The sequence below is a fragment of the Rattus norvegicus genome, chromosome 19, assembly GCF_021556685.1.
Source record: "Rattus norvegicus strain SHRSP/BbbUtx chromosome 19, alternate assembly SHRSP_T2T, whole genome shotgun sequence".
Lineage (NCBI taxonomy): Eukaryota > Metazoa > Chordata > Mammalia > Rodentia > Muridae > Rattus > Rattus norvegicus.
The window spans coordinates 35,004,583-35,017,671 of record NC_141552.1 but is presented as its reverse complement, the minus strand read 5'-3'; the positions used below and the strand labels follow the sequence as shown (position 1 = coordinate 35,017,671).

The 13,089-nt window shown below is 43.9% G+C and overlaps 1 protein-coding gene across 1 annotated transcript in view; it reads left to right on the top strand.

Annotated features, from left to right (window-relative positions):
* Positions 1 to 476: 476 nt before the first annotated feature.
* Lonp2 (lon peptidase 2, peroxisomal) overlaps positions 477 to 13,089 on the top strand; it is a 90,647-nt gene continuing 78,034 nt past the window's right edge. Inside the window, 3 exon segments of the mRNA NM_001399196.1 lie at positions 477 to 830; positions 8,425 to 8,659; positions 11,352 to 11,483. Of these exon segments, the coding sequence (NP_001386125.1) occupies positions 598 to 830; positions 8,425 to 8,659; positions 11,352 to 11,483 (600 nt within the window). The 5' untranslated portion in view covers positions 477 to 597.

The window sequence follows — 13,089 nt, the reverse complement described above, 5'->3', positions numbered from 1 at the left end:
AGTGAAGGGTATCTGGTACTTGCTAAAATATAAAATCTATTCGATAAAAAGGCTTAAAAAATGCCTAGTTCACATCATCCTTCTCGACATTCCTTTTTAATTTAAATGCAGGCACTGTTCATGCTGACTGTACAGCAGGTTTCCTTTTTGACGTCTGGCACCATTGTTTCAGAGAGAAGAGCAGAGCGAAGCGACAGAAATTGGGCCACGGGGCCACCGTATCTCTCACTGTGGAGGTATTTGATGAAGGGACCAGCCTGGGGATGAGGTCAGAAATAGAGGGACAGGGGTCTGGGGGCGGGGCCAGAAGCCTCTACGCTTTGGCATGGGGTCGGGCCGGAAGGCCTTGTCGCTCCAGTCTTGGGAAGGGTTGTGGGCGGGCCCGGAAGCAGCAGCACACGGGCCTGGGGGCGGGGCCAAAGCGTCAGAGTTTGAGCCCGGGAGCCTGGGGAAAGGGCGGGGCCGGAAGCTTCGGCACTCAGGCCTGGGGGCGGGCCGTAGTGTTACAGCTGTGGTGCGCTCCGGGGGCCTTGGCGTAGGAAGTGTAGAGTTGGTAGCTGGAGTCCTCCTGACCGCTCTGGTGTTAACGGCGTGGCCATGTCCTCCGTGAACCCCATCCAGATCCCCAGCCGCCTTCCGCTGCTGTTGACCCATGAGAGTGTGTTGCTGCCTGGCTCCACTATGCGCACAAGTGTGGACACGGCCCGTAACTTGCAGCTGGTGCGGAGCCGTTTGCTCAAGGGCACGTCGTTGCAGAGCACCATCCTAGGAGTCATCCCCAACACACCCGATCCGGCCAGCGACTCTCAGGACCTGCCACCACTGCACAGGTAGGCCGAGCACTCGGAGGCCTCCTGGACCCGCGCCCCGGCGGCCCGTGAGCATAGCTGTGTCTCAGTCTCCTCAACGTGAAAAGTGGGAGTGACGCTTTTCGCTAGTGACCGTTAGTGAGCCAGATAAGTCACAGAGCAATACCTGACACGGGTAGAAACTCTGTGCTGTTTATTTCCTGCCTGTTGCTGTTGCTAGTCTGATTCGAATCCATGCTTTACAGGGCCCTCTTCACCGGCCAGCGCCCGTGCTGTTTACTTCCCGGGCCCCTCCCCCATACCACCTTTCACCTTGTTCCCTTTCTTTCCTTTCAGTCAGCTTCCTGTCATGTTCTCCAGTTGAAACATTATAATGTAGAGATTTCTTTCTTTCCTGCTCGTGCCTTAACAACGCAGTTAAGGGTGCCTTGCTGTATACTTTGTTATCCATTTTCTCTATCCCCAGTGGCCTCCCCTTCATGAAGGGCCTTTCCTTTTAGCATTTTCCTTGGAGTCTCCCACTACAGCCTTTCTAGCCTCTCATCTCACCTTTGCTCCTTCCTGGGATTTTTATCTTAGGCCCAGGACTTGTCACTGGTTAACCCTCTGTCCTGGCCCTAGTTCGGTGACTTGGGTGGTAGATTTCACCTTTGTCGGACTCTTCCCCTGTGACTTTGAAACTTTATGTGACTTTTAGGTGTGTCGTGCAGGCCCATCTGTGTAGACTGCTTTGCACCATGCTCTTTGGGTAGCCGTGCTTCCTTGGATTGCACAGTGACTGTGGATATAGAGCACTTGAAGTGTGTCTGCTCTAATACGAGCTTTAACACTGGAATGCATGTGTGCCCAGAAAGGTTGTCAGTTCCAGGCAGCTTAAGGCAATTGGCCACCCTAAATGTGCCTTAAATGTACAATGCACACTATATTTTGAGAAAACATGAAAATGTTGATTAATGTTACATAGACTAATGCTGCAATATTCTGATCATTTCACCTAAAATCACCTGTGGATACTAAAATCACAGGTATGGCTCGTATTTTTATTGGATAGTACTAGTCTACAATATGACTTAGCAGATGATATCTTCAAGCTCTTCTCTCAAGTTCTTGCTCTATACGTTGTACTGAAGATGTTTCTCAGGGTCAGAGAGCCTCCTTCCCCTCCTTATTCTCAAATGAAGGGTTCCTGACTCTGAATGAATTTCATAAGTGGGACTGCCTACATTACTTTGACAACTTGTAGCTTTTCTTCACGGTTTCAAAGGAGACTGATAGCTCTTTAGAAACAAAATAAACAGTAAAGCATGGAAAAAAAAAACCCACAACAACTCAATAGTAGTTTACATTGTACATTCCTGAAAAAAATTGATCCCCATTTGAACTATTCTTGGCAATTGCCTAAATAGATTTATTTGGACACTAAAGTTTCATAGCATTACTGCAACATATTACATCATTCCTTAAACCTCTGCTTCTTTCTCCCATATTATTTTACATTCTGTGTTCAGCCACTTAGTTGAGGCAGAACCTCTCATGATTGTTTTTGTTTCTTTCATTTCTTTGGGGGAGGCACATTAGAGATTGAACCTATGGTCTACCATTAAGCTATATCCTCAGCTCTTATTTTTACTTTTTATTTTGATACTGAATCTCAGTTTTTGTTTTTTTTTTTTTTTTTTTTTTTTTTTTTTGGAGCTGGGGACTGAACCCAGGGCCTTGCGCTTGCTAGGCAAGCGCTCTACCACTGAGCTAAATCCCCAACCCCTGAATCTCAGTTTTGATACTCAATCTGGGCTGTCTTTGAACTATAGCTCACCCAAGTACTGAACAGATGATCCTCCTGCCTCAGCCCTCCAAGAAGTCAGTGTTATACACTGTGCTACCATGACTAGTGTGATTCGTTTCTATCATGTGCTGGATAGTTTTACGTCATCTTGACACAATTTACAGTCGTCTGAGAAGGGACCCTCAATTGAGAAAATGTCACAATAAAATCAGACTTTAGGCAGTCTTGAATTTATTCTTCCTCCCTTTTAATTCTTTAACTGGTAGACTAAACAAACCCGGTCAGACATTTAGTCGTTGTGCCGGCTACTTTTATGTCAACTTGACACAAGCTGGAATCATCTGAAGGAAGGAAACCTCAATTGAGAAAGTGTCTTCCTAAGACTCCGTAAATAGTGATGGTGGGGGAAGGCCCAGCCCATTGTGGGTGGTGCCACCCATGGTCTGGTGGTCCTGGGTTGTATAACAAAGCAGGCTGATCAAATCATGAGGGAACCAGCCAGTAAACAGCATCCCTCCATGGCATTGGCATCAGCTCCTGTTCCCAGGTTCCTGCCCTGTGTGAGTTCCTGTTCTGACTTCCTTTGATGGTGTACTGTTATTTGGAAGTGTAAGTAAAGTACACCTTTTTCTCCCCACATTGCTTTGGTTGTGTTTCATCACAGCAGTAGTAACCCTAAGACAGAAATTGGTACAAGGACAGTGAGGTGTTGCTGTGACAGACCTGACCGTGGTTTTTTAGCGAGGACTGTGGAAGTTCGTTGGAACTTTGAGCTAGAAAGCTTGTTCAAAGTTGGTTAAGCTTCTCTGTGGCAACTTGAAAGGTACTGTTGAGAGCTGTGCAGATGATGGAGGCCTGGCTTATGGAAATTCAGAGGAGAGCAAAGACTCAACTGGGCCTTCTCCGTGTAGAGTCTGGCATCTGGTCAGCTGGAAACGAAGAATTGGCTGCAACTAACAAGAGAACAGAACCACTAAGGTTAAAACCTTTGCTTTGCTGGGACAATGGATCTGGTGAGCGTGCTGGAGAGTCAGCTGTGATTAAGAACAAACCAGCATCATTAAGGTGAACTCACCTAGGATGTGTTTCCTCAGAGTCAGACACAGAAGCTGTGTTCCAGAAGTGACCAAGGTTTTACCTCATGCTGACAGCTAAACTTGGTAGCGTGTCATCCAGGTGGTACTGGTTTTGAAGGCATGAAGGGGTCATGGAGAGCAGCTGGAGCTTGGCACTGTGTGGCAGGACTGAAGAGAGCCAGTAGAGGCTTTTGGTGAAAGTGGAGCCCAGCTGGACAAGAGACCCCAGTGCTCTGGAGAAATCAGTACCCTGGAATGACCACCAAAAACAGAAGCAGCAGTGGAGTGGAGCCAGCATGAGCATTAAAAACTGTCTGTCTGTGCTGCAGAGGTGGTGCTGGAGAAGTGACCCACGCTCCCTGGGGGAGACCAGAGGATCACGAGTAAAACCAGATAACTGGACACTGTGCTGTTTATACCTTTGGAATTTGCTTTTGCTTTGTTCAAATTACGACTATGCCCTGGTTCTTCCCTCTTGAAGTAAGAAAGTACTTAACTTATATTTGATTTTACAGGAACCTGCAGTTGACAGGTTGAAATTTAAAAAGAGATTTTTAGCTTTCAAAAGAAACTTAGAGACTGAATTTTAACGAGTTTGAATTGTAAAGACTGTGGGACTTTTGAACTTTGTAAAATGTTTTATATTGTGATTTTTAGGTTAATGGGTGATCTTGGGGATGCACAGAAAAGGAGAGGTAAAGTGACGTTTGTGTGTCTGGTTGACAAGGGGTCAGTTGCCCTGTTATGTCCAGTTGTGCCAACTTGATACAAGCTAGCGTCATCTGAAAAAGAAAAAAGAGAAAGAGAGAGAGAGAGAGAGAGAGAGAGAGAGAGAGACCCTCAATTGAGAAAAATGCTTCCATGAGATCAGACAATAGAACATTTTCTTAATTAATGATTGGCGGCTTACCAGTTCTTATCCAGGACCAGGTTGGGTGTCTCACAACTGCCCATAACTCCAGTTGTTGGGATCTGGTTGGCCTCTACAGGCACTGGCATACACTTGACACATGCACATAACTCCCCCCCCCACACACACACAGACACATACAGAGATACATACATGTACATTTAAAACAAAAACCGGGGTTGGGGATTTAGCTCAGTGGTAGAGCGCTTGCGTAGCAACCGCAAGACCCTGAGTTCGGTCCCCAGCTCCGAAAAAAAAAAAAGAAAAAAGAAAAAAAAAACTTCTAAAAAGTAAAGTTAGTCATATTTTAGGTTTGAGTTCCTAATTTTCTATATTATTCTGGCAAGGTTTTTGAGGGTTGCTAATTGTTTTCACTTAAATAACTGCAAATAACAGTAACTAAATCTTCCCTGCCTGAAACTAATCAATCATTCAAGTAATGTGGTAATGTTCACATTAATGCCCATATAGTGCCTTTGTTTTAGCTAATTCCAAATTAATTGGTTTGTTTACATTGCTGGGGAATGAAATCTCGGGTCTCAGCATGCTAAGCAAAGCATGCTACCACCAAGCCACATCCTAGTCCAGTCATTTACATTAGAAAGCTCCTATAAAAAGTCTTCACAGAGTTTGCTCCAGACCATAGCTATACTAGAAATATTGTTTGTTACTTAAGGATTCTTTGTATAGAAAGATCATACTATATTCCTCAGAGTAGATTCTGAAATCTTTTCCTTACGGCTTTCAAATGCTCTCTGCTTTAAAAATACGAACATTGAGCTACCTAGTGTTCACCTGATTCTGTACACAGGTTTCTCCCTCCCAGTCCCCTCCTCCTCCGGATGCTAGTAATGCCCAGAGATGCTCTGTTCCTCCCTAGTTTCCTTTACAGCCGCCTGGTGACCAGCCCCAGTACCCAAGGTCTAGCAGAACAAATTTGCTCTCCTGTTTGCTGGCTTTTCCATAGAGCACAGCCCCTTCTTCCTGCTTAGTATGTAGGCATGTTGCTGGAGAGGAGGCCTTTATAAAGGCCTGTGGGACTTGGCTCTCATGCCACCGAAGGACCACCTGTATTTCATTGCTTAGCTGAATCGTATAATTAGTGGCTCCTGTGTGAATTGCTGTTTGGTTAGTGAAAACGGGCAATCATTTAACACTGTTCGCACTGTCAGTCATTCTTCAACCTCTCGTTTTAAAAGCTTTTATTACTGTGAGTCTGTAGTGTAGGATGTGCACTCCATGCAGCACACATGGAGGTCAGACAGCTTGGGAGAGTCATTTCTCACATTCCACCATGTGGGTCCCTGGAATTTAACACACGTCTACAGACTGGGCCATGGCATCCTTACCCACTGAACCGACTCACTGGGCCACACCTAGCATTGTTCAGGGTCCATGGATGCCTTTCCTCAGAGTGCTAGTCCCCCAGCTCCTATTTAATTTGTTGGCTTTTTTACCCATCTATGAGACCCTAAGTTAGTTTCTTTGGCATTTATCTAACCAAGTATACTTACTTTAACAGATGCACAGTTTTATAGCTGGAAGGATCAATTTTTACCCATACATCACTCCTACTTGTACCTATCAATATTCTTGGACTTTTAACAAATACTGTCTGATAACGATAAAATTTTTGGATTTAATATTTTTTATTAGCAGATATTTAATGAAGAATGTACTTAGATCTTCTGAAGTCTTTATATGTACTAGATAGTGCAAATTCATATCCTCTGTTGGGGTGAAATAAGGATAAGAATTGTCCTAAGACATACGTCAAAAACTACATTGCTAACAAACACCCTTGTAACTGTGGAGAGCCACTTTGTTTCCCCAGTTTTGACTCTCAGTTACTCAGTCGCCTCTATTGGCATCTTCTTATGGGTAATGGGGGAAATATAGCAAATAATACTCAAGGAAGCTTTTTATATGGCAAAGCATTCTATGCTTACCCTTCATGGTGGTATTGGCTCGGGAACAGGTAGTAGTAGATCTTAAAGTAGGGGATAGAAGAGAGGAGAGGAGAGCCCTACATTTCCCCAGCTTGGACAAAACTGAACTAGCATCAGTATGGAAAAGACTTGGAGGGCTGTGAATGTTATTATGAATAGAGGGCTTGTAAATAGAACAGAAACTTCGATGACAATGAAGGTCATATGTTTGATAGATAGGGCAAAGTTTAGATAATCCCAGCCTGCCCTCACCTTAGAAAGCTTCCTTTTGTGAGTGTTACCATGGCAGAAAGGGTGTTTGGATACTTTGGGAACACCTGGATTGTCCAAGGTAGTTTCCAGGTCATACAAACCAAAGCCCCCAAGGCAGACCTCAGGTGGAGTAACATTCTATAATGTTTCACAGAGTCTGAAGGTACAATGCAACTGGGAGCTTCAAACTTTCTTTGACGTTTAACAAAATCAGAGCACTGAGAAATGCATTTATTGCAGGGCTGCAGCCTAAAGGGAAAGGCACCACTCACCCAAAGGTGTAAGTCTGGACCTGAAGTTGTAAATTCAAGGTAGAACTTTTGGTCATATCTTAGAAGGTACTAGAATATTCTAGTATAAGGACAAGACTGTTTGGAAAGATGAGTTTCATAGATAGTTCTCTTGTGCTATGATGAAATACTCTGTCAAAAGCAACTTCAGGAGTCAGGCTTATTTGGCTCACATGTTAGGTAAGAAGTCAGGGCAATGGAGCTTGAAGTAGTGAGAGTCACATCGCATCCCAAGTCTAGAAGCCAGCAGCAAAACATGCGTGTGCTCAGCTTGTCTTCTCTTATTTATACAAAGCAGTATCTTAGACCAGGGGATGTGGTGCCAGTTAACTGAATCAAGTTCATCTCTCATAGGCAAGCCTGGAGTCCCATCAAGGTGACATTTACATTAGCCATCACGGTGACAAACAGTGTAAAGACCGTGTATGTATTGCAGAAGGAAATTAGATTCGCTGACTAGTTCATTTGCTTGTTTACTTTCCTATATAAAGCCTGGAGATAAGCAGTGTCTTGGTTACTTTTCTATTGCTGTGTTCAAACACCGTGAACAAGGGAATTTATATAGAAGGGTTATCTGGGCTTGCAGTTGGAGAGGGAAAAGACTCATCATGGTGGGAAGCATGCCTGCAAGCACCAGGCAGGGTGGCCAGAGTACCTGAGTGCTCACATCTCACACCACAAGGAAACAGCAAGAACACCGTGGGGATGACAGGAGGCCTTGAAACTTCAAGCCCACCTCCAGTGATTCACCTCCTCCAGCAAGGTCATACCTCCTAAGCCTTTCCAAACAGCATCACCAATGGGGACAGAGTATTTAAATGCTCAAGAATATGGGGGACATCATACGAACCAACAGAGTCTACTCCACAGCACCCATAGTCTCGTGGCTATATCATAATGCAAAATTCACTCAGTCCGGCTTCAAAAGTTCCCGTAGTCTTGTACAGTCTCAAAACACCGATTTAAAGTCTAAACTCCAAAATCTCTTCTGAGACTCAAGGCAATTTCTTAACTTAATGCTTTGCAAAATCAAGAAGTGAATTACACAGTTCCAACACACAATGGCAGAGGATACATATTACCCTTCCTATAGGGTGGAATTGTGGCATAGTGAGGAAATAACTGTACCAAAACCCAGCAAGTCAAACACCAACATCTCTAGCTCCATATCCAGTGACAGAGGGCATGGATGGCTTGGTCCATCTAGCTTTGCTGCCTCGTAACAACTCTAAACTCACGTGGGCTGGTTCTGCTCTGTGTGCAGCCACCACACCTGGCTGAATAAGCACCTGTTGAAGGGAATGTCTGTTCCGCCATGCTAAGTGTAATGCCAATGTTTGTGTATTTTTCAGAATTGGAACGGCTGCCCTGGCAGTTCAGGTCGTGGGCAGTAATTGGCCCAAGCCACACTACACTTTACTGATCACGGGCCTGTGCCGGTTCCAGATTGTGCAGGTCTTAAAAGAGAAGCCATACCCCGTGGCTGAAGTGGAGCAGCTGGACCGACTTGAGGAATTTCCCAATACCTGCAAAACCAGGGAGGAGCTGGGAGAGCTGTCGGAGCAATTCTACAGATACTCAGTACAAGTGGGTGGCTTCCGCTTTCCCTTAAAACCTTTTCCTACCGGTTCTTTGCTGCCTTGAGATCAGATGACTCTGTTGGGTCATCTAATCAAGCTGTAGGGTTGTAGAGCTGCATATATTGAAACAATCTTGTGGCATTTTAAAGTGTGGTCCAGTTTGCTTTTGCCTTGGTTTGTCCTTAAATCATCCTAGGCATATTGGCCAACTCTTTCTAAAGGTGTTCCAAAAGATATGAGTACAGTTTCTTTATGATTCCAGCGCCTCCCAACCTGATAGCTGTTAAACATAAATGATTAGTGTTAAAATGTACAATAGACTTGTTACTAAAATACTAATCAGAATAAAGAAGTTATATTGTTCCGGGTCTAGGTCATACTGCACAGGTTATGGACTGTGCCACACTGGATCAATTTTAAGTATGGTTGCACCTTTGTCCTGCTAGAATCCCAGGAGGGAAGCACGCTGTGGCTGTGCATGGAGAAATACATTCCTTAATTCTAGGTGTCAGGGTTTTTATCAGCTCTAGGTAAAACACCTCCTCTCTCCACCTGTTTTACTTAAAAACCATAATAAAAATGCAAAACTGTATCATTAAATGTAGTCATCTGATTCTCTGCTGCTGTAATCTGCTACCCTGACAGAATTTGTGAGGACTAGCTGGTGTCTAAGTCTTGATTTTGGACATCACTGATGACTGAAGTGCACAGCCTGTGGCGCCTGCATCTGATGGTCATGCTAAGTAGTACTCACTTCTGGTGTGGTAAACAGTAATAGAAACAAGATTTCTACTTAGGGTTGTAGTGTCAGGGCTGAAGGGAGAATGTACTGGAAGAAAGAACTTCTGATATGTGAACTGAAATACGCAGTGTATCTTAATGGTGTGCCCAAGGCTGGAGAAGGTTCTCGTAAGGATAAGTAAGGTTCAGACTTCCTAGTACTGTAAAGGCTCTTTACAAACGTTGTCTTAGGCCTGTTTTGCCTCAGCTCTAGTTACTACATAGAAATCAATAGCTCTAGCCATGCTGAATAACCAAAAAAAAGCCCCACATTTATCATTTCTTATGATCTTTGCGTCTTGTTCCCCTTTCTTCTCTGAGTGGTAGGCTCCATGTGCTTTCAACTGCTATGTGGTGCTACTGCCCCTTGCCTGGACCTGCTCAGTTGTGTACCGTCACTGCCGATCATCTTGTGTGGAAACTGTCCTACAGACCTGTTCTCCACCCAGATCCCACCCTGTGGCAGCTTTCCTGCAGGAGTGGCAAAGAGTTTCTAGTCACAGAGTTAGGGGAATGGATTTCATTTTTGTTTTGAGACTGAGTCTTTGAATTTTTGTTTTTTTAATGGCTTTTTTTGTTTGTTTTTATGCATTTTTCCCACCTAACCTTATCTTCATGTAGTTGCACTTTAATTCCCCTGCTTCTTGGAAAGTAATGGTTAGTTCCCATAATTACAGTGTATTCAGAGCTGTTTAATTAGAACTGGCCCATGAAATCCTTTTGGAGTTGGTTACATGAAGGTTTGATATATCATTTGTGAGTTAGGTAGCATGAACCAAGTTTTGATGATTGGCCAGAAAGCAGAACTCACTTAACAAAGACTTATTTTTTGCCAAGGCTTTGTGACTAAGCCTGTAGGTGTAATGACCCACCTTTCAGTGTTACTTAAGGACCAAGGTAGACTGGAATTAATCTCAAGTTTTCTTCCTTATGCTGAGGCAGACAAAGAAAGTCTGGCAACTCTTTCAATGACTTAGCATTTCTTCCCAGAAGGAATGTTGATGTGCCTCTCATGTTTCAAAGATTAGTGCAAGACTTCAGCTGCCCCTGTATGCAGAGGAGGTGAGAAAGAATAGGCCTATTATGGCCCCACAAGAAAAGGGAATCACTGTCATTTGTCCTAATAACTGACAGTTACTGGAAGCTTGTCTTCCGCTTAATCTGTTGTAATCTCATTCTAGTATGGGAGTTTTGTTTTGTGTATGCCCCGCCCCCAGCTAAATATCAGTGTGCAGACCAATTAACCCACGTAGTACACTAAAAGTCAACATTTCAACTCCTAATGGCTGTCATAGTAGCATCAACTATGCTACCGATTTCCAGAATCTAATTATGACATTGTAGTTATGTAAGAAAATGTTCTTTTACTAAGATCAAGGAGCATGGGGCCTGCCGTTTACATGTAGTGTGTCTGGGAAGACACAGAGACAAAGCAGATGTCGCAAAATATGAAGAATTGGTGAACCTAGGCAAGGAATACAAATATTTCATCATAATCTTCCTATAACTTTGTTATGAATTTGAATTTTAAAGTCATAGAACAAATTTACAAAACCTTGTACAAATTTTAGTATTAAGTACTTAACTAGCCTTTTTTGCTTTTCATTCTGATATTCGTGTGTGTGTGTGTGTGTATGTGTGTGTGTGTGTGTGTTTCTCTGCGTGTATGCGTGCATGTGAGATTAGTAGCCCATTCCCTCCTGCCACATCCCCAGGTCTTGGGAGTGGTGCCTGTTCTTGCTGAGCCATCTCTTGCACTTCTGACTTCTCCTGCGGCCTGTGAGGTGCCCGCCATGTATAAACTGGTGATCTTTCAGACAAAAGATGCAGACCCGAACATTAAACCTGTATGAACATCTGATTATTTTAGTTCACACGTGCCACTGACCCATTTCACTACTCTTCTTTTCCTCCTTTAGTTGGTTGAAATGTTGGATATGTCCGTCCCTGCAGTTGCTAAGTTGAGACGCCTCTTAGATAGTCTGCCAAGGGAAGCCCTGCCGGACATTCTCACTTCCATTATTCGAACAAGCAACAAAGAGAAGCTCCAGGTAAGCACCATGCGGGAGTGCCAGGCCCCAGGCCGCACTCGTCATTTACATCTGGGTGTCTTCCACTTTCTCCTTTAAAGACATACTCTGTAGACTCAGAGAAGTAGTTAAAATGCTGTGACTTAAAAATGACTTCTGCCAGGCATCCAAGCTCTTGGGAGGTAAAGGCAGAAAGATCAGAAGTTCAAGGTAATCCTTGGCTGTATATGGAGGTCAAGTCTGGCTTTGGCTACATGCGACCCTCTCTCAAAAGGAGGAGGGGGGGAAGGAGGAGTAAGGAAGTGGGAGGCAGAGAGAGAAATTCTCAAAGGTGATTATTTTTACCAAGTGTGGTAACATATCTCAGCACTCTGGATCAGCAGTTCAAGGCTACTCTAGACTATATAGCCAGACTGTGTCTCAAAAGCAAAACCAAACAAAACAGTTTATATTGTTGTTTGTACAATTAATATGGGGGAGTATGATCAGTAGTAGTAGTGGTCAGTTTATGAAAACAGAAAAAGGAAAGAATGATTTTTTTTCTTTAAATTTATTTTTCTAAGTTTTCACCTGTTTGGGGTATATGGGGGGACAGGTCAGAGATTGATGTTAGGTGTCTTTTTCCATTACTTCCTACTTCTTTAGACAGGGTCTCTCATTGAACTTGAAACAATTTGATTGACTAGACTGACTGACAGATGTGTGGCTTTTCCCATACCTACCAAGTGCTAAGGTTATGGAAGTGAGCCAGCACACCCAGATTTTACATGGTTGCTTGGAATCAAAACCGAGGACTCAGCTGGCAGGCCCTGGTTGGGTACAGATACAGAAGGTAGGAGCAGGGAAGAGCAGGCATGCTCAGGGTCACCGGGCTGCAGCATTAGCAAGCATGTTATCCTGATGGGGTGCAGATAGCAGTTGCCAGACCAGGCCGACCTTGAGACCTGTTAATCATGTGGAGAACAAAATATTTTGGGTTGGAGAGATGGCTCAATGGGTAAAATGCTTATTTGCTGTGTAATCAATCATGGGGACCTGAGTTCAGAGTCTTAGCACCCATGTCAAAGCCAGGCTTGGAGGTAAGTGTATATCATAACTCCAGCACTGCAGGAGATAGAAGGATCCTGGGGGCTCACTGCCTAGTGAGTCTCTAACCAAAACCCTGAGTTCCCGGATCACTGAGAAATCCTATCTCAAAGATAAACTAGGAAGAGATAGAGGAAGAAGACATCTGACATTGACCAACTTTTGCTTCCATGCACATGTGTGCACGTATAGCACACACACAGACAGACAGACAGACACACACACACGTACACACACAGATACAGACACACACATACATACACATACACACCAACACATACCACACATGCATACACAAGCACATACACAAATTAATATTTTGACTCTAGAATTTGCTGAGATCCAAAATATGCGTAGACTAATTCTCAGAAACAGTTGATATCAATTATGTTTGGTGCTCTCTTTTCTTTTCAGTACCAGGATTGAACCCAGGACCTCATACACACTAGGCAAACACTCTATTGCCATTTTATATGCCCAGCCCTATTTTTCTACTGTGTGTTATAAGATAGTGTCTTATTAGGTTGCTTAGGCCCTTGAA